At 45.1% G+C, this 21,660-nt stretch overlaps 1 protein-coding gene across 5 annotated transcripts in view; it reads right to left on the bottom strand.

Annotated features, from left to right (window-relative positions):
- Nucleotides 1-261: 261 nt before the first annotated feature.
- Nucleotides 262-21,660, bottom strand: part of TFAP2B (transcription factor AP-2 beta) — a 29,165-nt gene continuing 7,766 nt past the window's right edge. For 2 of the 5 annotated variants that reach the window (XM_036870541.1, XM_036870540.1), the window contains exons 3-8: nucleotides 19,502-19,562; nucleotides 11,789-12,008; nucleotides 10,113-10,231; nucleotides 7,835-7,976; nucleotides 4,716-4,975; nucleotides 262-3,652 (exon numbers count right to left, since the gene is read on the bottom strand). In XM_036870541.1, coding sequence (XP_036726436.1) covers nucleotides 3,591-3,652; nucleotides 4,716-4,975; nucleotides 7,835-7,976; nucleotides 10,113-10,231; nucleotides 11,789-12,008; nucleotides 19,502-19,562 — 864 coding nt within the window. In that variant the 3' untranslated portion in view covers nucleotides 262-3,590. Of the gene's footprint in view, nucleotides 3,653-4,666; nucleotides 4,976-7,834; nucleotides 7,977-10,112; nucleotides 10,232-11,788; nucleotides 12,009-19,501; nucleotides 19,563-21,660 lie in introns of those variants that run through there. The other 3 variants (XM_036870538.1, XM_036870542.1, XM_036870539.1) reach the window with 3 other exon arrangements.

The following is a 21,660-nucleotide window of genomic DNA, read 5'->3' on the forward strand; positions in this document are numbered from 1 at the left end:
TAGCAACATGAAGGGAGCATCATCTTTGACTTGGACCCAGAGGCCCTTCATTCCTGGGACACGGAGTCTTTTAATAACCTGGGAAGTAAGTAATTTGACAACCTCATTTTTTTAAAGGGCAATATAAACCAAGAGATGCAGTTAACATGAGCTTTTATTGCAAATCCAGTTAGAAATAGGAGAGAAGAGTGTCAATTTGGAATTTTAAAAAATCAGAAACACCTTCTAGTGAAAACAAAAGTGTCCATTTTTCTGGGAAGCAAAATTTATTGTATTTATTGTAAGGAAAACACTGCCTGTGTTTCAATGATTGGGGGGGGACAAAAAGAAAAATTCTTGGCTATAATTTTTTTCTGTCTGTAGAATTAAACAATATCTATACTCAAGAAACTGAAGATGAAAACACAACAAAAACACAACAATCTTTTTATTTATGTAAATCAGGTCAACACTGGACAATAAACCAATTTCTACCCATTACCATAACAGCTTGTCTATAAAGAACAGAAAAATTCAGATAGGATTCTACCTAGGGTCAAGCGGTTTGTTTTTTTTTTTAACCACCCATTCACAGAGGTATAGATTCACAGATAAATAATCCCAAACTACCTGCTCGCCATATTTACACATTCCCATTAAATTAAGCATAAATAAATATATACAAACTTAACATGGATACCCTCCAGAGCTCTTCTCGTGAAGAGTCAATAGATTGATATTTCTCGATTGTGTGTCAAAAACGATGTTAGTGAATTAGAGACCAACTCAACAGAGGAGTCGATTTTGGCATTTCAAGAAGAATAGTGTTAAAAAAAAGAATAGTGTTCATTCTACTTTTTAAAAGAAAACAAAACGAATTTTGTTTTTTTTTTTTTTAACCTGATCATTTAACATACATCGGCACAGGAGGGGAAACACTGTTTGGGCTCTTGAGGCAACATCAGATGGTTTAAGGTTATTTCCTTTCCACAGAATGTATTACGCATACAGGATATCAGATGTGAGGACAAACTCCCTATAAACACTCTAAGTAGGAACGAGTTGCCCTTTTAAGTAAGGCTTTGTACCGGAGGAACAGTGTGTAGATAAGTTCGGGGTATTTCAGGTTTTCCATTCGACCGAAGTTTTCATAGGATATAAAATAGTTGCTTGAGAGAAAGTGGCTTCCTTGGCCAAAGAAAATAAAACAGCCAGGTCTTTGAAAGGTTCTTCAGTTCTTTATGTAGGGGTGGAGAAAGCTAAGGATGTGGTGCCAGAGAGAAGGAAAAAAAAAAAAAAAAAAGCAAGCTAACTAGGGGAGAATCCTCGCCCAGAACAGCCCTTTTTTTCTCTCTCCTTTGCTTCCAGGAGAGCCACAATATGTGTAAGAGAAGGCAGGACTGGACACAGAATGGTCAGGAGACCTTTAGAACCTCCAAAGGAACTTGCAAAGTGGAAAGTGTGAGGGCAACGTTGCCACGTCCTGACTCTTGCTTTCTACCTTTAGCTCTCTTGGTTTGGGACCGGGCACTTAGGAGGGGGCACGCGGCTTGGATACAGTGTCTTAAGAGTGAGGGGGGTGGGGGTGGGGGTGGGGGAGAGCTGCAACTCACCTGTTTAGTTTGAAAACAAGACTCAAAGGGGCTTGCTTTAAACGTTTCCCTTGACTTAAAAGGCAAACTCTTGAGTTAATCCCACTGTTTATTGATTTATGGGCCCAAGGAAACCAAATCTTTTAATAACTCAATTATCAGATAAACGTAGCAGGCCTGGCTAACGAAAGCAAGGAGGTGGGGGTCGTACAGGAAAGGAGAAGTGAGGGAGGGAGAGGGGGCAGTGGGTTCTCTCCACGTTGCGTGGAGGCGGGGTGCGGGGGAGAGGTGCTAAGCGCTCTGCTCAGCCCGGGCGCCAAGGGAACGCACGGAGGAGGGCGAAGGGCGACGAAGGAGCCTGCGTAGCCCAGTAAGACAATTCCTACCCCATCACCCGCCTTTGGGAGCCTGAGGGTGGAGAGATTGCGTACCGGCAAAGGCGGGGGAAGCTTCCGATCACCTGGACATTTCTAGGCCACTCGCCCTCGGGAAGCTGGCGCCCGGGGCGGCCGCTGGCAGCAAGGGGCTCGGGCAGCGCTGAGACCCCTCCCGCCTGCAGCCCGCGGGGCGCCGCCCCATTACCTACTGGAGCACCGGGCTTTCTCGGTCGCCTTAGCCCTTAGGGTGAGACCGAGAGCGGGAAGGGCCCGCGCGGCCCGCGGCCCCTCCAGCGGCTGATTCTATGTCCTCAACACGACTGGGCGCGAGTGGCCCCCACGCTCTCGGGACCTGCACAGTAAGAGCAAGGCGCGTCCATCGCGTCTCTCGCACGTCACACGCGTGGGGCGCGTTGCCCTGCAAGGAAAGGAGACGATGGTTTTCAGTGCGGTTTCTCCCGGCCTTTGGCAATCAGAATACGTCTAATGCAAGCGGCCAGGCCCTCGGACAAAGGCGCAGGCTTCTGAGCTGGGAAGAGATGGAGTGTCTACACGCTCCCTGAGGTCTAGTTCCCGGCCTTTGCACTCCTATCAACTCATCTATGGCTGAGCCCTGCACACCCAGAGGCCCCCAAAGAAGCTGCCGTGGATGGGCTGGGGTCTGACATCAGCCATTGCTTGGGCCCTCCTGGTGGCCTGAAACCAGCTCCCTAACTCCCCCCCCCCCATTAAAATGTCAGTGCAAAACTCAGCAGGTTCCTAAATCCGACCCTCTAACCTCCCTCCTCCCCAGGCCAAGGCCCATGGGGCGGCAGACCTGAGAGTCCCCGTGGGTCCTAACTGTAAATCCTGCAGAACAAACCTCTGGATCTTTATCTTCAAGGGATGCTGCAAAGGTCCTAATGCCTACTTTGTTTAAAGAGATGCGTTCATGCACACTCTATTTAGAGACCTAGGTCATCCACTCCTTCGCCCTTGGGGATTTCCCACTGCTTTGGGGACGGTGAGAACAATGGGTTTCAGATCTTATTTCAAGATAATGCTCAGGTGAAGCCCAAGAAAGGAGCAGGGCTGCCAGAAGTGAGAGATATTAAATGTATGAAACTTTATCCACTGGGAATAGTCCCAGTGTATCCAGACAGTAACATTCAAAGCTGAAATACATCTCCTTTCACTTTGCATTATTTTACCATTATTGCCCAAAACAAGTGCACGTCTGGGAGGGGGAAAAAACGCCTCATTCATAAAGCATCTTGTAAGAAAGCAATTGTTGCTGAAACACGGGAGCTTGCACTAACCCCCTCCCCACGACCACTCGACCACTAGCAAAGCTGCTGCTTTCCCCACAATCGCCAAAGAGCCCAAGGAAATGGAATCCGTTTTAAAGGCAAGGCAATAATGTTAAAATACTGGGCTCCAAGAACACTTACTCCTCTCCCCTAAAATTCATTTAGCAGCTCCCCACTTCCCCGGAATTCTGTGTTGAGGTATCTGTTAGCAACTAGACTCAAAGCTGCTTCAATCTCTTATTGGCCACTTTCTAAATTATTCCCTTTGAGCTTCTTTAAAGAAGTGCACCTGCAGAATTCTGACACACAGGCTTTGATTAAAAAGGGATCGGAATTTTTTTTTTCTCTGTACCTTATAGATTGTGTAGGAAGCCCAAGTCCTCTTTGAAGAAGCTCATAAACCATGCGGGCAAAGCTTTGGAAAACAGAAGAGAATGAAATGGTACATACCCCTCCGAAGGAATTACATACTAATCAACGTATTCATATTGTGTTTGGGTTTTACTATTGTTCTTAAAATTGGTAGATGACACAAATATGATAACAAATGCAAGATGCTCTGTAGGCAGATGCTGGCAAGGCTGGGAACTAGTAACGTTTCGGAAAAGAACTGATGAGTCTGAATCAACTTATTGCTCCGGATTTTCCTCGGCCGCGGGAGCCTCTCCTCGGCCAGCCGGCCCGAGAGCTGCAGCCACCGCCTGCGTCCCCGAGGGCCGCCCGCCCCGCCCGCCCTCGCCCTCCCTAATTAAGCAAAGGGCCCGGGAGTTGGGCCCCCTTGAGTTAAGGACACAGGGCGGGGCGGGGGCGGGGTCACCGAGGGGACCGCAACAGTGCACCAGAGGGCTAACCACACGCCTTTTCATCCCGGAAGATTCCCGTGACAGCCGGAGGGAGGGAGGGCAACGTAGAAAAAGGGTGGCTGGGAGAGGGGCGAGGTGAGGTGGAAGGGCGGGGACTGCCAGAGAGTTTCCTAAAAATATATTAAAAATTTAAAAAGTTCGTGCGTCTCAGTCAACCAGCTCTCAAAGCACTGACACCGACAAGGTTTCTCCAATTTTCTTCCAATAAGTTAGAGTTTTCTCACGTTTAGTCTTATGTTTATTTTCCAAAGGGAAAAAAAAATCATGGTTTTCTTTTTATTATCAGTATTACTAAGCTCGAAAGAACCGAAGTGGAAAATCCGGACGGTTGTCTCCAAGTGTATCTTGAAATAGACACTGAGAACCGATACTGTTGCTCCGTGGTACGCCTCAAGTTTTTTTTGTTTTTTTTTTAAGTTATTTAGCTTTGTTTTTTTTTTAAACTTTGATTGTATGTGTATTCTACCTAATATAATTCTTCCAAAGCCAATCCAATATTTTTAAAGCTAAAATTAAATTTTTTTTTGTTTTCCTTTTGTATTTAAAACATTTTTCCTTTTTTTTTGTTAATTTTTCATTTCCTGTGTTTCTCCTCCTTGTCGCCAGTTTTACTACCTGGGCCTTCCCCAGACGTGTGCCTGTTAGTGGTGGTGTTGTTCAAGAACATCTTGTCCATGCCTTTGAGCGCCTCGGTGAGATAGTTCTGCAGGGCCGTGAGCGCGGCGCAAATGGCCGGGGCGCCGAAGCCGTGCGTGATGAGGCTGAAGTGCGTGAGGCAGCTCTGGATCCCCGGCTCCAGGATGGGGCTGGGCCGGCTGTTTCCGATCGGCGTCCGGTCCTGAGCCAACAGATCCGTAAATTCTTTACAAAGTTGCCTGCAAAGGGGCGGGAGAGGAACAACAACAATAAGAAAGCAAAACAACAACAACAAAAAACATCCTCAGTGTCGTTGTCATTGACATTCGAAAGGAGACGCTCACACGAGCCCAGAGGCGCCCGGTCACCGGAGAGCCGGAGAGCGAGGCTAATGTGGGCGATTCCGCTCTGTTTCCTTTCCCAGCGCTCTCCCTTCTAGAGCAGCTGGGACTGGAAGGAAAGCGGGGGTGGGGACTTTAGGCACCCCTTCCATCCCAAAGCCTGGCCTTTTTTCCCGCTCCCTGCCCGTCTTTCCCCCTTCATTCCAGGACTGCATAAACCCCGCTTTGGGAAATGTGCTAGGCTTTAGCGTTTGATTTGCAATCTTCAGTAATTTTTAGCTCTTACCTGACAGTTCCTCTAAAAGCCCTTTCCCCCTCCTCTCCCCTGCCTCTCCAACCTCTTGGTGATCAGACTCAAAAAGCCGGGAAAGAGTTAGGGCCCTGGGCCACAAGCCTGTCCCTGGCACAGAAGCAGATTGCTGGAGCCTTGCATGGCCCAGGGCAAGCAACTGTTTATTCCAGGAGAGAATGCTGATTCCATTCAAAGCAAAAAGCTGTTTACCTGCAGTATTTGAGAAGGGAAGTATTCCCACCACCACCACCACCCCCCTTTTTCCCTTTCTTTTAAAGTATAGGCTACCGAAGATCTTTGTACAACAATATTGTTGTCCATATAAAAGGATTCCCACATTGTTTAAATAAAACCTAAAGGTAGATGGTTAAGACTCCAGGGAGGGTAGATTTCTATTGTTGAAGGTTTTTATTTCAAGGCACTGACAATTTAGAGGAATCTCCCAGCCTTAGAAATCCTGCGTGCCTAACTATGGACTAAACTTATTTGAGAAATGTTTAATATAGGAGGTGGACAAAAGGATTTTAGCCCTGAAGGTCCAATGGCTTGGTTCACCTTGTGGTCAGAGGTATGGCATCCCAAAGGTCATAGCCTTTCACAGGCTGGTAGACTTCTCACCAGGGTGGTGAGAAAAGAAAAACTACAGAACGCCAATCACAGGCCTCCCTGGGATAGTCTGACACTTGGTGACACCTGGCCTGGCCAACAGGTGAATAGGGCAGATACCTGGAGGCCCATGTCAGTGACCCTGGGGCACCTTTTCCCAGGGGATTACTCCCAGGAGGAGAAATGGCCAAATTAGACGGAGAATACCTCCTCCCCAACCTGCAGCAGCCAGAAAAGGTGTTTGGTTTTAAGGCTGATGGGTAGAGGACACTACCAGGCATCCTCTCACTACTCGTTTCGCTGTTCGAAATGCATACATACATCCTTCCAACCAGGAAGAAACGGGTAACAGTTCTGACCTAAATAGGGCAGTTCTTAAGTCAGAGATACCTCAGGATCATCTGTGGGGTTCAAATACACACATCCAGGCCTCCACCCTCACTGATTCCCACTCAGGGAGCCTGGGGCTAGGTCCACAAATAATTATCTTGAAAATGCTCCCAGCTGATTCTGATACTCCCCCCAGGTTAAGAAGTGCTGGCCTAAGAGAAGCCACAAGCACTCCTTAGGGAAACCACAGAGTTGTTTGTGGAATCCTGTCATCTAATTTATCCACTTTAGTTTTATTTTTTCCCCAAAGTACCTTTACTCTTTTATAAAGCACCAACAGTTCCCCTGCCACTAGCCACCAGGGCAAGGGGTAGGAGGGCAATTTACTGATAAAGATCTATTATATTGCTAGTTGGTACATCAGAGGAAAGCCTTCCAAAAAGACGGTGGGTGCCAGGTTTTGATCGTTGGAAGAGATGGTTAAAGGCTTTCCTGAAGTTTGTACTCATTACCAAAGTGCCAAAAAAGGAAATGCTGAACTGAGGAGAACAAATGCTTAGAGTCAAACATTTTAAATCTTCAAAGCCCAAACCAGGGTCTGTAAGCAATTAAAGTTCTGGGACATTAATATTTTTTGACCCTGCGGAAAGGGGCAATCAAATTCCAATCACGTCTCAAAAACATCTGGACAAATTTGAGCAAATGATTTTTCAGCCTTCCATATATTTCTTTAAATTACGCTGTCAACGGAACAAACCGCGTCCTCCAGCACTAAATAAATGAGCGCCGCTGTTTGGGCCGCGCCTGCGAGAGAAACGTGCGGGCGCACGCAGCACCGCCCACTTCAGGCCTGAGCCGGCCATAAAACACCAGCAATATGACCTCGAAGCCAAAGACAGGAGTAAATCAAATAAATAGAAAACCCACTGTAAAAGTTCAAATGAGCTCTAGACCTAAATTTAGCCAGAGATTTACTATTTTCCCCTCTGGAGTTGTAGTAAATTTTACGTCTGCGGAAGATGCCAAACAGCAACGTTGGAAAGAGAGTAATTAGAGCTGCGGGTAGAGATGGGTGCACGTGGGTGACATATAGACACCCTGAGCGAGCACGCGTGGCTGTGTGGATAGGACAGGGAGATGTGGACCCCACGGAGAAATATGCATCCAGGGATGCAGGAAAAGAACTGGAACAGGGACCCAACCGGAAAAGGTCTGCCTGCCATCCCCAGGGTTGGGGATGTGAATTGTAAAAAGCCTGGATTCGGATTAATAAAGCCATCCCTCTCAGAAACTAGGAAATAGAGAAAACACACAAATACGAAGCCCACAATCAACGCTGAGGGGTGGGGTGCGGAGGGGGGCGGAGCTGGGAGGGTTCCCTAGCCAGCGATCCACGGGCTTTCCACCACTGAGCTGCTTCCCTGCCCCACGGAGGAAGTCTGCGCTGCCGCTCCCACCGCCTCCTCCCAAGCGAGGCGGCTCCGCAGGTTGGGAGTCTGGAATGAGGACCACGAGTCCAGGACACTCACTTGGTGGCCAGCAGCATATTCTTCCGGGAGTGCAGGTCACTGGGGTCCGTGTGCTGCCGGTTCAAATACTCAGAAACAGCTTTGGCGGGAAACTCCGTTTCGCAAATGTACCCAAAATCCCGAGCTAAGTGAACAGCCTCTCCTGAAAACACAACCGCAGAGGAAATAATCAGCACCCAGTCCCTGAGCATCCCAAGGGCAGGAGGCGTTCCCTGGTCAATTCTGTTATTATTTACAAAAGAGGCCAACTGTTAAGGGTTAATAGCAAAGATGAGACAGATGCCCAAACTAAACATGGTTCTCAGACCGTAATTAACGTTGATGGAACAAACTTTGTTCCTGCCGCTCTTTCCAGCCTCTCCCTGATCATCCTTCCAGCCAAGTCCTAGCTAGACATCCCCTGAGTAACTTCAGGTCCCCCACACCCCATGCTTTGTCTTAAGGGAAAGGTGGGCAGACATTCAGGAGCTACCTTACAATTGCACCTAGATAGACAGTGAGCTGAATAGTCAAGCCAGATTCCCCCTTTCTTTTTCAAAGCATCTGTTACACCTGCTTTAAATAAAATTTAAAAGTCTTCCTATCTTTTGTATCTTCCTATAATAACTAATATATACAAATATAGATCCCTGTGTGTCTATGTCCACATATATTAAAGAATATGTAAATCGTATATGGATCCGTTTCTAACCAGCAATGAAATATTTATTCTCCTTGTCAGTTTCCTGCCAGTTAGGTTTCAGGTTTCTCCTCTTCAGTGGTTCCTGCCATCATTCTCTTACTTACAGACTTTCTACTGCACAAAGGTGACACAGCAGCTATAGAAAACCCGGACAGCTGAAAGATTCCTTAACTTATGTGGAAGCCCCTTTCGAATCAAGCATTATTGCCCTTTAAAGCACAGCCTTCGGGGTTCAAGGGAAGATCCCGACATGAAAAAGAGATATGTTGAATTATCCCATAGCTACGTTATTTTTAAGGAGCATGACTTACTTTTAATCATCATTAGCATAGTGACCAAAGACTTCAGGTACACTGCTTACAACAACTCATAACACTGAAAACTGCCAAATGAATATTGGCATTTCAGTGCGTTTTCCAGTTTCCTTCCTTTTCCACCTAAATCCCTGTCTTGGGCTGAAATTACTTTGATTGCTTTTCCAAATGAAGATTGTGATATTAGCAATACCTTAAAGGGCAAAAAGTAAAACCCCCAGGCTAAGAGTCAACCACTAATAAGTGTGGTCTAGAAATTTAGTGACCGCTGTCCCTGGGGGTAAGTTTGGGCCAGGCAACTTTGCCTTAAAGATAGCAAAGTGCAATGCCTGTAAATGTGATGACTTTATGGTTGCTGCCTAAATATTCGAAGATCCCCTCCTCTAAAAACTAACTCCCCACAGGAGTGTCATAATATCACATCCATAAAAATAGAAGAAAAAACCAAGACCTACATGTTAGACTCTAGAGAAAATTCTACAACTTCCTCCATTAGGTCCATCTGGCTCTATTTCCTATCCCTTCCACATCCCACAGATTCAAATGCAGATCCTCTTGCTCTAGACTGTGAAGAAGATCCTGTTTATTACATACCATAAGTATCATCCGCAATCCCAAAATGATGAGCAAATTAGAGTGTGCTTGTTATAAGTATGGGCCTTTAAATTCACAGCTGAAGATCATATATGACTCCCCTCCATGTTTCCTCACTCCCCACCCCATATTTTTCCTAGGTCACTGGCCTTATAAAGCTATATTTCAATAACAATAAGTCCCAGGTAAGCAGCAGGAGATAGGGGCCCTGGGAGTGACACGAGTTTTACAATAACCATTAGAGGTCATGATGCAACAATAGCTTCATAAATCGACAATGTGTTTTCTACTACTGACGATTCAGAGGTAAAATCTGGGAAGGAGAAGGGGTATAGAATGCATTGCTTCTTACAGAGTTACTCTTGCAGGAGTTCATACAGAGGGTGTTTCAGGCACCATGTTCTGCACCTGGCGGCAGAGACGACCCCTGCACTGGCTTGGAGACTAGACCTGAGCACTCTCCAGAGCTCAGGGACCCTTGCATTGTTGTCCCTTGGCCTCTGGACAATTGCCGCTCCCTCTAAGTAAAAGGACCTTTGAACTTCTCTCAAGCAATCGCTTGACATCCAACTCAAAAGGGCACAACAATTGCAATGATTTCCAGTTAATCATAAAACATGTAAAATGTCAGCCTTCAGCCGACAGTTAAGCTCCACCACTTCGTGAAATGGCCAAACGTCTTGCTTACCTTCCACCAGGGAGGTGAGTAACGTGACATTTGCTGCCTTGCGCCTGCCCGCGGGTAAATTCAAACCGATTTTTTCTAGCCTTTCTCGCAAAGATCTCCCCCCATTTTTCGATTTGGCTCTGAAATTGCAAGAATTAACATTCTGATTAACCTCAGAGTGTTCCTGAAACAAAGTTTAGACTTAGCAAGCTAAAGCCCAGTGGAGCTTGAAGAGGTTTTAACTTGAGGTTAGCACATTTTTTTTCTTCCTTTTGGTTATTTGCTGATAGTTTGCTGAGGTTTGCTTAATTTCTGCAATACAGAGCATTAAAAAAAAAATTGAGTCGTTTACTTTTTTTATCTGGTGAGAAAAAAAAAAAAGATACCAGGTGGGTATAATTAGGGTGTAGGTTGTGGGTCCAGAGAAGGTAGAAGTTGCACATTCACAAGCCCAGCTCTTTCCTTGTCATGGAGCCAGTGAGGTGAGCAGAAGCCGGGCAAGTACAACCTTGCCAAAAAAAGGGAAAGAACTGTGGTTCAGAAAGGAGAAGGCTTGGTCTGAAACAGATGGGCTTCGAGAGGAAGAGGTCAAGAGTTGCTATAAAATGGAATTGGGTTAAAAGGGGAAGGAAGACTGAAACATGAAACTAATGACGATGGTAATCATAATAACACTAAAGCTAGCATTAGAGGGAGTTTAGTTATGTGATAAGCACTTCATATTGATTATCTCACTTAATCTCATAGTAAGTTTCATACACCCACCATCAATGCCCAGGGGTGACTGAAAGCAACTTCCACATTGTGGGGCTCAAAGGACTCAGTTGAAAACTGAACTACAAAGTAGACCAGAGCAAAAGGACTCAAAGTGAGAAAAGTCTGTGGGTCACACCCTTAGGGCTTCCCAACGATCCTCCTTTTATGTGCTAAGGTCTGAGCAAAACTACAAGAAAAAAAACAGTTACTCTGACCTCTCTTGCTGTACTGTTCACCCAGCCACTTTTAGGAAAGAAAGGGACTTTCAACCCCCAGGATAGGCTAACTTGAAAAATTCATCTCATGCAATGTCACCTTCATATCAGGGACACTAACCAAAGGGTTCAGGCGTTAGCAGGGACTTTTGGGGAGGCTTTGAATCTTAAGATAAAAGCCACCTCCTTCCCCAGTTTCCACAAGGAGTCTATAAGATTGTCTTTCTCCAATATCGGGGAGCATATGAATGGTCCCAAGGAATAACTGTCAATATTTCTAAAGTGGTGTCATTGTTATTACTGGTGGTGGTACTGAAGAAAGGAAGCCACACAAGTCTAGAACAAAGCTTTTCAAACTGCGGGGCACAATGCAATAGTGGGACAGGACCAACTTAGTCGGCCGCCAAGTGCACTTTCAAACAAAGTAGAGATTAGAGTACATTGCAGGTACGAAAGGGGTTGCTCCATGAAACTCCTGTTTTAGGTAAGTTTAGGTCGTGGGTCCCATTCAAGGTAGAGAATGCCCCCGAAGGGTCCTGGGGATGGGGAGAGGGGCGCCAGGTGCCGGGCAGTGAAAGTGGAAGGTTCCCAGGCCCGCAAGGTGAGCGGAAGGACGAGGCGACGCGTGCGGGGTCGCGCGGAGCACTTGGCTGCCGCTGCACGCACTTAGGGATCCGGTTGCTAGGCAACCGCGCAGTATAAAAAGTGGTTGATACGGGGGGTTACCTTCTGAGGACGCCGCCGAGGAGAGACGCATTGAGGCATTCGGGGGGCGACAGCCGTCTCTGAACTTCCCCCACAGTTACTTTGTATTTTGAAGTTGAACTGAGCAGAGACAAACGGCCGGGGACCGAGCAAAACACCTCACCGGTGTTGACAGACATGCCTCCCAGGAAGCCATCCTTATTCATCATCAGAGAAGTCACAGATTTGGGAGGAACCGGAACTAGAGAGGGAGAAAAAAAAAATATGCCATAAAGGTGACCGGGTTTCGATCCTGGTGACCGGCCGATAGAATGTGTCGCTGCGTGCGCAGGGGCGAGGCCACAGGGCAGGCGCCAAGCGGAAAGCTGCAGGAGGAAGTGTTTGTTCCCGTGGTTCTGCGGTGCGTTCAGAGCACTGTGTACGAACAAATGCAAAAGCCATCACTCCTCTGGAAACTTACCCCATGCGTGTGGACATGTGAGAGTCGCTTGCCGCTGTCCCGCTCACTACACAAATCAAGAAAAACAAGCAACCCAGGAGTTTGGATTGTGCTGTGAAACCTGGCAAATTCGATTCCATCACGTGCTGGCTGTGTGACCTTAAACATCTCACTAAACATCTCTGAATCTTAGTGTCCTCATCTGTCTCCTGATAATCACATTTGGTGCTGAAGCCTGAAGGTGATCATCCCTATCAATGATATAAAATAGTAATACCAATGGTCTTTATGGGAACCCTTCCCTCCTCTCCTATTGGACACAAATCTATGGTCATCACTGGCGAGGATCAGGAGGGTGGGCACCATCTGTCACCCTGCCCAAGAACAGCCAAGTAATAATACCATTAAACGGGGGAGTTGGGCCCAAAAGAGCTGCTCATTTCTCTACAGTGGACCCCATTCTTTCCAACATCCTAACAACAGATTCATTTAGAAAGGAACCCAAATGCTCCTCTCCAGTGAAAGCAATTCTGCGGTGACATGAATTTTGTTTACAAATTAATGTAAAGCACCGGCTGGTGATTGTTTGGAGCAGTTATGATTTACAACAGGTGCCCTGATCAATCAACCAATCACTCTAATTCATGTGAGCAGCGGTCTTGCCTTGCCCCAGTTGTTTCATTTCGGCAAGTAATTGATAACAAACCGCACTCAAGGTATGTTTTATGCGGAAGTTAATAAGAGCTGACAGCTGGTTGCCACTGCTACCCAGGCGCATTCAGTCTCTTCAGCCTGTATTTCTGTTTAATTGTGTTTCAGTGTCATCTGCACCTCAGGAAGAGGCGGCGCTTGATAGAACCAGAGGCTGGGAATGAGCTGGGAGTCACAGTGAAAGGTCAGCCTCCCAGTTCCCTGGCAGTCTCGCTCCCTTGGACTTCTACACTGCTGATGCCCATTTTTCTTCTGCAGGCTCTAGAAGCCACTGGCCAGGCAACGTCCCCTCCTGGTTTGCCCTACACCTTAGCTACTTCCATTGGGATCTGAAGCCCCTCAAGCACTATTTGGTGATCACCAGTCCAGGGGATTTATGCAATGTTTCTGGCATGAAAAAGGATGCTACCATTCCCCCTCTTTAATAAAGACTCTGTCTCATTCTATAATTCTAGTAAGAGAAAGATATGCTCTTTCTACCATCTGGAGCCTAGAACCCCGCACACAAAATAAGTTATATAACCTCCCTTGTCTAGAACAGACTAACCGCCCTGAGGGTTCTTGAAACAGCTTACTCTCTCTACCACAGATCCTAGCACTCAGACCTCCATGATTATTTAGAGACTCCTAAAAGCCAGGTAGGTCCCAGATCTTTTATTTACTATGAATTGCATTTGGCCCTTTTCAAACACCTGTAGAAAGGGCTTTCTGAGGAAAGTGGATGGGAAGACTGAAGCATTCCCTTTTTCTACTTCTTAGTAGACATTTTGGGATTTCTGGATCTGTCTACAGAGTCTGTCTCAGGGCAGATGAATGATGTTAGGTAACAGAGTGAATCTTCTGCCCTGTCACGGCGGTGGTGGGGAGTTACAGAGGGGGCTTTCTTCTTTCTGATTCTCCTCATCATAGTCTCATCAGCGAAGTGCTTCTCATTTGAGAGTGAACCAATGCAAATTTGAAGTGTATTAATTAAATTTGAGTAAAATATGGATTTAAGTGACTTACTTAAAAAAACAGTGATTGGGGTGGGAACACCCTGTCATTTAATTATCTTGCACAATATCCACATCTATTTTAATATGTCTTTATTTTCACTGCAGTCCTGATTTCTATATTTAAGATTCATATTCAAGCACTATAAGCAAATAATATATAATCATGGTAACCCTGGAAAAACTTTTCCCCAAAATATAGACAGCCCTTTGTAGTTTTAACATGGTATGAACTACAGAAATAAAATATATAAAAATTCTCATCTTTGATATTCAGCAACATTTTAAAATTTAAATACTATTTAGAAAGAATATTTTAACGGCTTGCCCTACACCTTAGCACTAAGCTGAAAATAGTAAGTTCAGTTCCTGTTTCCCAGACTGGATCACTGAGTATCTCCTGAGAACTGGAATTTTACCCGCTTTTCACAGTCCCAGGCGCCAAATCTCTTGAAAAGCTAGGTCTATAGAGACATTTTATAACCTGCCCTCTCATTTCACTATTGTTAATTGCCTGATTTACCAGACAAGAGCAATTTCCTTTGGGGAATGTATATCGCTCCCTCCCAAGGGCTGTACCTTTTTGCATATACATTATCACCTAAATATCACCCACCCAGTCAGCTCCCCTCAGCACTCTGCTGTCTAGGGGGAGGGGGAAGAGGAGGGTGGCCTCATTTTTTCCCCTCAAAGACCAAGACTATTTGAGCAGAGGTGCTTCAGGTTATATTTCTATTTTCTAATTTAAGTATCAATCTTGTTTGCACCCTCTACTCTCCCATCCTCAGGTTCTAAACCTCTCTCCCACCCGGGCCTTCCTTTTGGTCCCCTAGACTAGACTCTACATATTTCTTGTCCCTACGCTTTTCTAAGTCCGTCCTACTGTTAGCATCTACCTTCCCCACCACTCTCACACATGCCTTCCTCAGCTGATTAACCCCATATTTTATTCTCTTTGTCTTTTCCCTTCTGCTTTCCTCCAGCTTATCAATAAACCCAGGGAGCAACAGGGCCCGGTTGATTTGTTAGTAATTATGAGTGCACTCCTCCTGCCCACGGAACCCAGAGATGACTAAGATAGGTTTAAAGCGACAGCAGGAAATGGTAAGGAAATGGAGCATAGCAAAACTCAGCGTGAAGCTTTCAGTTCTTTACATGTTTACAATTTTCTGTGCATACATTAAAACTGGGAGGTTTTTTTTTTCCCCCCTCTTCAATTCTAAGTTGGATAGCATGGTCAACTTCTGGACGTAACACCTCCCAAATGTGCTCCCCTCTCTTTAAACTTGCATTATATGGGAGGAGAAGAAAATAAAAGGTTTAAAACCCGATCAATATTTCATTACAAGGACTGGAGTTTTATTTAAGAGAGAGGAAGGAAAACTGGAGAAAATCTTATTCATTAGTGGACTCTATGGAGCCAAAGGGTTAATAAGTTAGCTCTTCATCTTTATTCTTTAAACTTAAGTATGAAATCACAGCTTTGAGATCTTTGTGTTTGACTGGAGGCAGGTCCTCTGTGGGTCTGACCTTCTGGGGGGAGAGAAGGAAGAAATGAACCCATCTAATAGATGGACGCATAAGTCCCTCTGTAATGTACCTGGACTTAAATATGGAAACTACACCAGGAAGCCACAAGAGGTAGAGCATTGCTTGAAGTGATTACTTCTCACCAGCAGATCACCGCTTTCCTCATACTTGCATTGTTTCTCATCTACCTGCGGGCTAAATGTTATTCCACATGTATATAAAAGCATGTGTATAAATGTGAGCACCGAAATCCTGGAAAGAAAAATAAAAGGATTCCCACAAAGAAAGCTGGAACATAAAAAAAATTACAAATGTCCAGTGTTGGCATCCTTTAGGGGCAAAGCCTAAGAGGCTGGAAACTGAGTTAGGTCCCATCACTTACTCCATGTGTGGGACCTTGAGAAAATCATTTGTCTTCTCTCTGTCTCAGTTTCCACACTGGGGGATGGGGATGGGAGTTGGAGAAGAGTGTCTAACCTTTCCAGCTTTGAAATTCTATGAACTCTGATTACTCCCTGGGTGGCTGGAAACATAGCTGAGAGTCTCTAGTTGAATAAATACCAATTGGGATCCAAGTCAGCTCTGGAAATGTGAACCTCTCCATCTGAGAGGAAACTCATACCCTTCTCAAAGGCTCCGACAGACTCTGGGTGCTTTTACCTCCTAGGTCAGAAGGAGGAATCCCAACAGAACCCCTTGTAATTGAAATTGGCAATTTCCGTATCTCCCCCCACCCAGAGAAAATCCACACCAATCAAAGTGTTTATGTGGGGAAGGGGCCAGAACTAACGGGCAAAAAGTGGGAGAGAACCGGAGGTTGAACTGAAACTAACCAAACAGGATATCCCTAAGACCAAGGAAAATGCCCCACAGTCACAACATTTGGACCTTGGACTCCAGCCACTCTGGCCTTTCCAAGAAATCCCAGCATCTTTTCTGCTATCTAAGGTGTCAAGCCGATTGCATGTTGGCCTCTAATTGCACCAAAAACTTTTTCTGAAAGCCTAGGTGAGCCTTCTTTAGGTTAGGCTGTAGGATGGTGGCAGTGATCATTTACGTGAGCTGGGCACCACCCTGCCCCCTCCCAGCCCAGATTCCTAATCTTAATGGAACTGAGAGTTAAGAATGATTTTTTAATGTCTCGTTGGATTTTTAGACTGTTAATGTACCGAATCCTTCTCATTATTACTTTATTGATTGCTCATTGACCAGCCCCCTTCAAATCGTATTAACCACCCTCTGCCGGTTTAGATTAGGAGAGTTTAAAAAGCACCTTTCATTACTCCCCCCACTCCTGCCATGGAGTTGAGACTCGCTGGCTTAATGGGAGCTCTAATGGGGCAGCTAAGAGGAGAGGGGCCCCCGTCCCTGCCGATTGCATTAATAGCTCAAAGGGGGCCAATACAGAAAATTAGCCGTAAACGAGCTCTGGAGATCTTCAAATGAAAGAGCCATTTATCACGCTGGCTACCTTCACTCCACTCGTTTGCTCTCTCTACTGGGAACAACTCATTTCCTCTTAACTAAATTACTTCAGAAATGTCAGCTAAGCCCAGATAGCAAACATAACAAGAGAGCTCACCTACAATCTATGGGGTGATATCAACACGGGTGAAAATTGGACTGGTTAAATTTTAGGAGAGAGACCTTCCATAATTAGAGAGAGAGACACACACACACAGACATATATCCTTTATGTCTAAGTCTTCCGCCTTCAATACATCACACAGAAGCAGAGACACGTAAACCTGGGCCAGTTGCTGCCTTTTTTATTAATAAGGTAGAATTTTTTAAATCTCTCTAAAAGCCCATTAGAAAACAAATAAAGCAACGTAGTCCCTTGCCAGTTGTTGAAATTTAGAATATTTAGTTCAGGAAACGTTCTCACCTCCTCTTTTATGAAATTAATCTCTGGGAGTCATCCCTCATAAAGGTGGTGGAGGGGCAAAGACGGGAGACCAGAGGGCAGGGAAGGAGCTAATGAACCCATAACCTTATTTTAAGTGGTTCACAGTGATCTAGAAAAGTAAATCAACCACTTATTCCTCTTTTGCCCATGGCTCTCTAAAGATAAAAATATATTAGGATATTTTCATCATGTAATAAAGCAAATACCCGAAATAGTAAATAATGGAATTGACCTCACACTTTATATTCATACCACACTCCCTAAATCAATAAAATGACTGGGGTGCCACTTAGATGCTTTAAGCTGCACATGTTTAAAAAAGATTCTGGGGGCCATAAAAAGTACTCTGCGTTTCCAGAACAGAACCAGTGACATTAGTCAACATTCTCCTCTTCTTATTCCTGGAGATACCCATATACATACATATTCACATTTCACTGACAAACATATACAAGCCCTGAAACCAAAGCATCCCACATCTAAGAATATTTTCAGCTCCATTTTGTTCCACATATTTTTATTGGCCTGGCTATTAAGAACATTTCTGATTGGTCATCAGTTGGGCATGCCCTACAGCCAGCCCCAACGCTGTTTCCAGGACACAGAACCCTGAGCTAAGGGGTTCTAGCTTTCCATGAAAAGGGACGGAAACTAAAACAGAAAAGAAACCACGAGAGCCAATGAAGAAGCGCCTCTCCTCCTCCCCATACCCACCTCCCATCAACCAGCAATTAACCAGAAGAGAAGACCCAGGAGGAAATGGTGAAAGTGAGCTGTCAGCGCAGTTGCAAGTCAAAGCACGAGCCTGAGTGTCCCAGCAAACCCAAACCCTGGCATTAAAAACCGAAACGATACTATCTAAAGAAGAGCAGGAGAGATGTTTGGAGCAACACTTAAAATAGTTTTGCCCCAAACCCTACTAGTCTTCTTGGGGATATTACGTTCCAAAGCCAAATGGCATCATTTCAGGTACAGCTTCTGCCTCCCACCTCCCACCTCTCAAAGCGACTTTTTCTGCTTTTGTGAGAGAAGAAAATTGAAAACTCCTCACCCTGTTTGGAATCCTTCCTTCACAACCCTCCTATTCTACCGGCTTGACTCTGCATTACTTTCTGAAGCATCTTTTTCTCTTTTAATTGTTTTTGTGAATGTCATCTGGCTCAAATGAATCAGAAGTGACTGCAGCTAGGGATTGTTGACACCAAACAGAAGGACAGGCCTTCTCCAGCATCGATAAGAAAGGGTTGCAGTAGTTAAAATTGTAGCTCCAAATACCAGTTCTTGTGATAATTAAAGATTGCACTGTTTACACATTCAAACTCCTAAATTTGTGGCATGTGAGTGACATTCGGGCCTTTCAGCAGCCATCCTAATCGCCAGGCATTCTCTCAGTGACTGTCAGAGAAGAGGGGGGAAAAATTAAGCAGCTGCAATACGCCCGAAATGAGTTATTGTAATTACATTTAATTAGTTTAATTAGTTAATTATTTTGCTTACAGCTGTACAAGAGACTGCAAACATTTGTTAATATCACATGCCCTTTAACAGTATGGGGTGATTCCACAGTCACACTAAATCATGAATGCATATGTAGGAAGACTGAGAAATGTGCAGAGCCCGGCTCAGCTTCTCAGGAAGAGCGTATTTAGCAACACATTTAGCACAATTTTAAAAAATCAGAAGAAACAACTCCTAAAACACAGAGAACTGGGAACAAAATTACCACCCCAAAAATCAAATACAAAGGCCAAAAGAGAAGGAGCTACCCCAATGGCATAGGGTCTAGCTCAACAAACTCCAGTTATCAATGAAATAATTATAGCATATTTTTGAAAGCAGTGTTTCCCAGCCAGTTCCATACGTGATGGTAGTTCAATTATTTACACTGTATCTAGAATTGCTAGCGAAGGTACCATGAGAAAAATGGCAATAGTTTCTGTTCCTCTGTCTCCCTCATCCGGGTTTCTCCCTGCGGTCCCCCACCCCCATTCCTTCTTCCCAACAGGCATTTTCATCCAGATAGCCGCTGTCCTATGATTGTGAACAAACATTTGTGCCTTATAAAATAATGAAATCCTTCAAAGTGAAAACTCATCATAAAGACATGAACGCAGAGGAAACTTTGCTTACTTTGCGGGGGGAAGAATCCATACCTTTTTTTATGACAGACTGGTCCAATAGATTCATGCCGCTGTTATTGGCATCTTCAACTGACTGTGAATATAAAAACATCACTATTCAAATCGACTGGATATTAAAGAATCACACTCATAAATCATGTCATTCCAAACTGGAGTTGCTGTTATTTCCATTTATATTAATTCACAAAGGGAGGTTTTATTATTATCATTATTACCTCCAAATGGACACAGAAATGAAATTCACCCAAATTATAAATTCTTCCAATGGAAGTAGAGGAAAAAGGAAACTGTGAGAGACATCTGGGATGCAGGATTGGTTTAGTTATTACATTAAACATAGATATTACATAGACACAAACTTTTATATTATTTGCTCTTATGAGTTGTGAAAATCTGGCAGCACTGAAAGATTTTCACCAATATTAGTCAGAGCAATTTCTGTTTTCTATGCTATCCCAGTGCATCTTAACCCCAGAGTCATTTTACAAATACATAATAGTTTACATTATAGGATTTTAATTAAAGTCTGAGCAATTTGGAATGGAATGCGAACAGCAACACATAGGAACACGTCTGCAGGCTGTCAGGACCGCACACCCACTGCAGCTCACACACATCCCTGTGCTGGGTGAGCTTCCTGCTGCAGGACAATCGCTTGGGGGGACCTGCACAATTTGCTCCCCCTCCCAACCCTGCCACCTCTGCTACCCAGCAAGAAGCATACCTGTTAGGAAGGCAGTAACTACAGATGCACCAACACACACACACACACACACACACACACACACACACAGAGGATCTCCCAGTCAGCACCTGGGTAATGGCAAAGAACATTCACCTTCCTTGCCATTTTCATCCCAGAGAAGGAAAGTTTCGACCCTAGATGTTGGCTGCATTTCAGAGGGGAAACAGCTGTTAGAATGATATTCTTACTGTCAGGATGCACCAGAACAGGGTTCTAGCCGTGCATCCCAGGGCATCCAAAGGCAGGGGATTCCCTCCCCCCTACTCCCCAGAGAAAATCAATGCTAGGCCTTTCTGCCATGTACAGCTGCTTTCCTTGATCCTTAGACACCTACGTTTGGACTAATCTGTCACCCACTCTACAGAGGAGTAAAAAGCAAAGGGCTTGTAAGGGGGGTTGTGTTTAGACAGCACCTCCCACCCACTCAAGCTGCATCCCCAGACAGGGCGTGTGTTCATCACAAGGAAGAGACTGTCTACCCCAAACAAGCAGCACATTAGAAACGAGATGATCTAATCATGGAGGGGTCATGTTCATTTGTTTCTTTTCGTTTTTCATAGCCACTCTTCTGTTCTCAGAAAGATGGGGAAAATTGTTATTCTCCGTAAGGACCATTTTCTATGTCGCAACATGCCATCTCCAACTTAAGAAATAGTACAAAGCTTAAAGAAAAAAAGAAAAATGCTTCATGTAACTTGTTCGGAGCTCCCAGGAGACCCCACCATGCACACGGGCGCGCACACACAAGATTCACGCCTTTTGTGCTCACGTGTCTACAGTGGCGACGTGTCCACACAGAACAGAAGTATTCGCCTGTGTCTGTGGGCGGGCAGACCCGCGATCTCACAGGCCCCGGACCGTGAGCGCCCACACCTCACCCTCACGTCGGTACGTAAATATGTATATACGCCTCATCAGCGACGTGGGGTAGTTGTGGTAGTTAATGAGAAGGCTCTTGTCTGATTTTCTATCTAATTACGGACGCCTGCTGGGTTTTTGTACAGGATATTCACGCAGCATGCTGGCGCTTAATCGTCACAGGGAGGGTCGTAAAGATTTAATTAGGACTGCATGCGGAAGCTCAGAAAAACGACTCAGACTCGTAATTACTAGACTTCTTTAGTTAAAAGTGATACCAGGGGTTGCTTTAAGACACTAGGGTGTGTTTGAGAGCGTGTGTGTGTGTGTGTGTGTGTAGGGGCTTTGACTTAACATCCTTATATGTTTACACTCTTAGGTGGTAAAGGTTAGAGAGCAAAGATCGGAAGAAGGAAAGAGGTGTTCACAGCAACTAAACAAGCTCCAAAATACTAGGTGTCACCTCACGCTCTCTTTCTTTCTGATGCTGTTTTTCTGAGTTTTAAACACTGCCCCCCCTCCCCGCGTGCACGCTCACACACACACACACACACACACACACACACAC

This window comes from Balaenoptera musculus, chromosome 11 (genome assembly GCF_009873245.2).
Source record: "Balaenoptera musculus isolate JJ_BM4_2016_0621 chromosome 11, mBalMus1.pri.v3, whole genome shotgun sequence".
NCBI classification, from domain to species: Eukaryota; Metazoa; Chordata; class Mammalia; order Artiodactyla; family Balaenopteridae; genus Balaenoptera; species Balaenoptera musculus.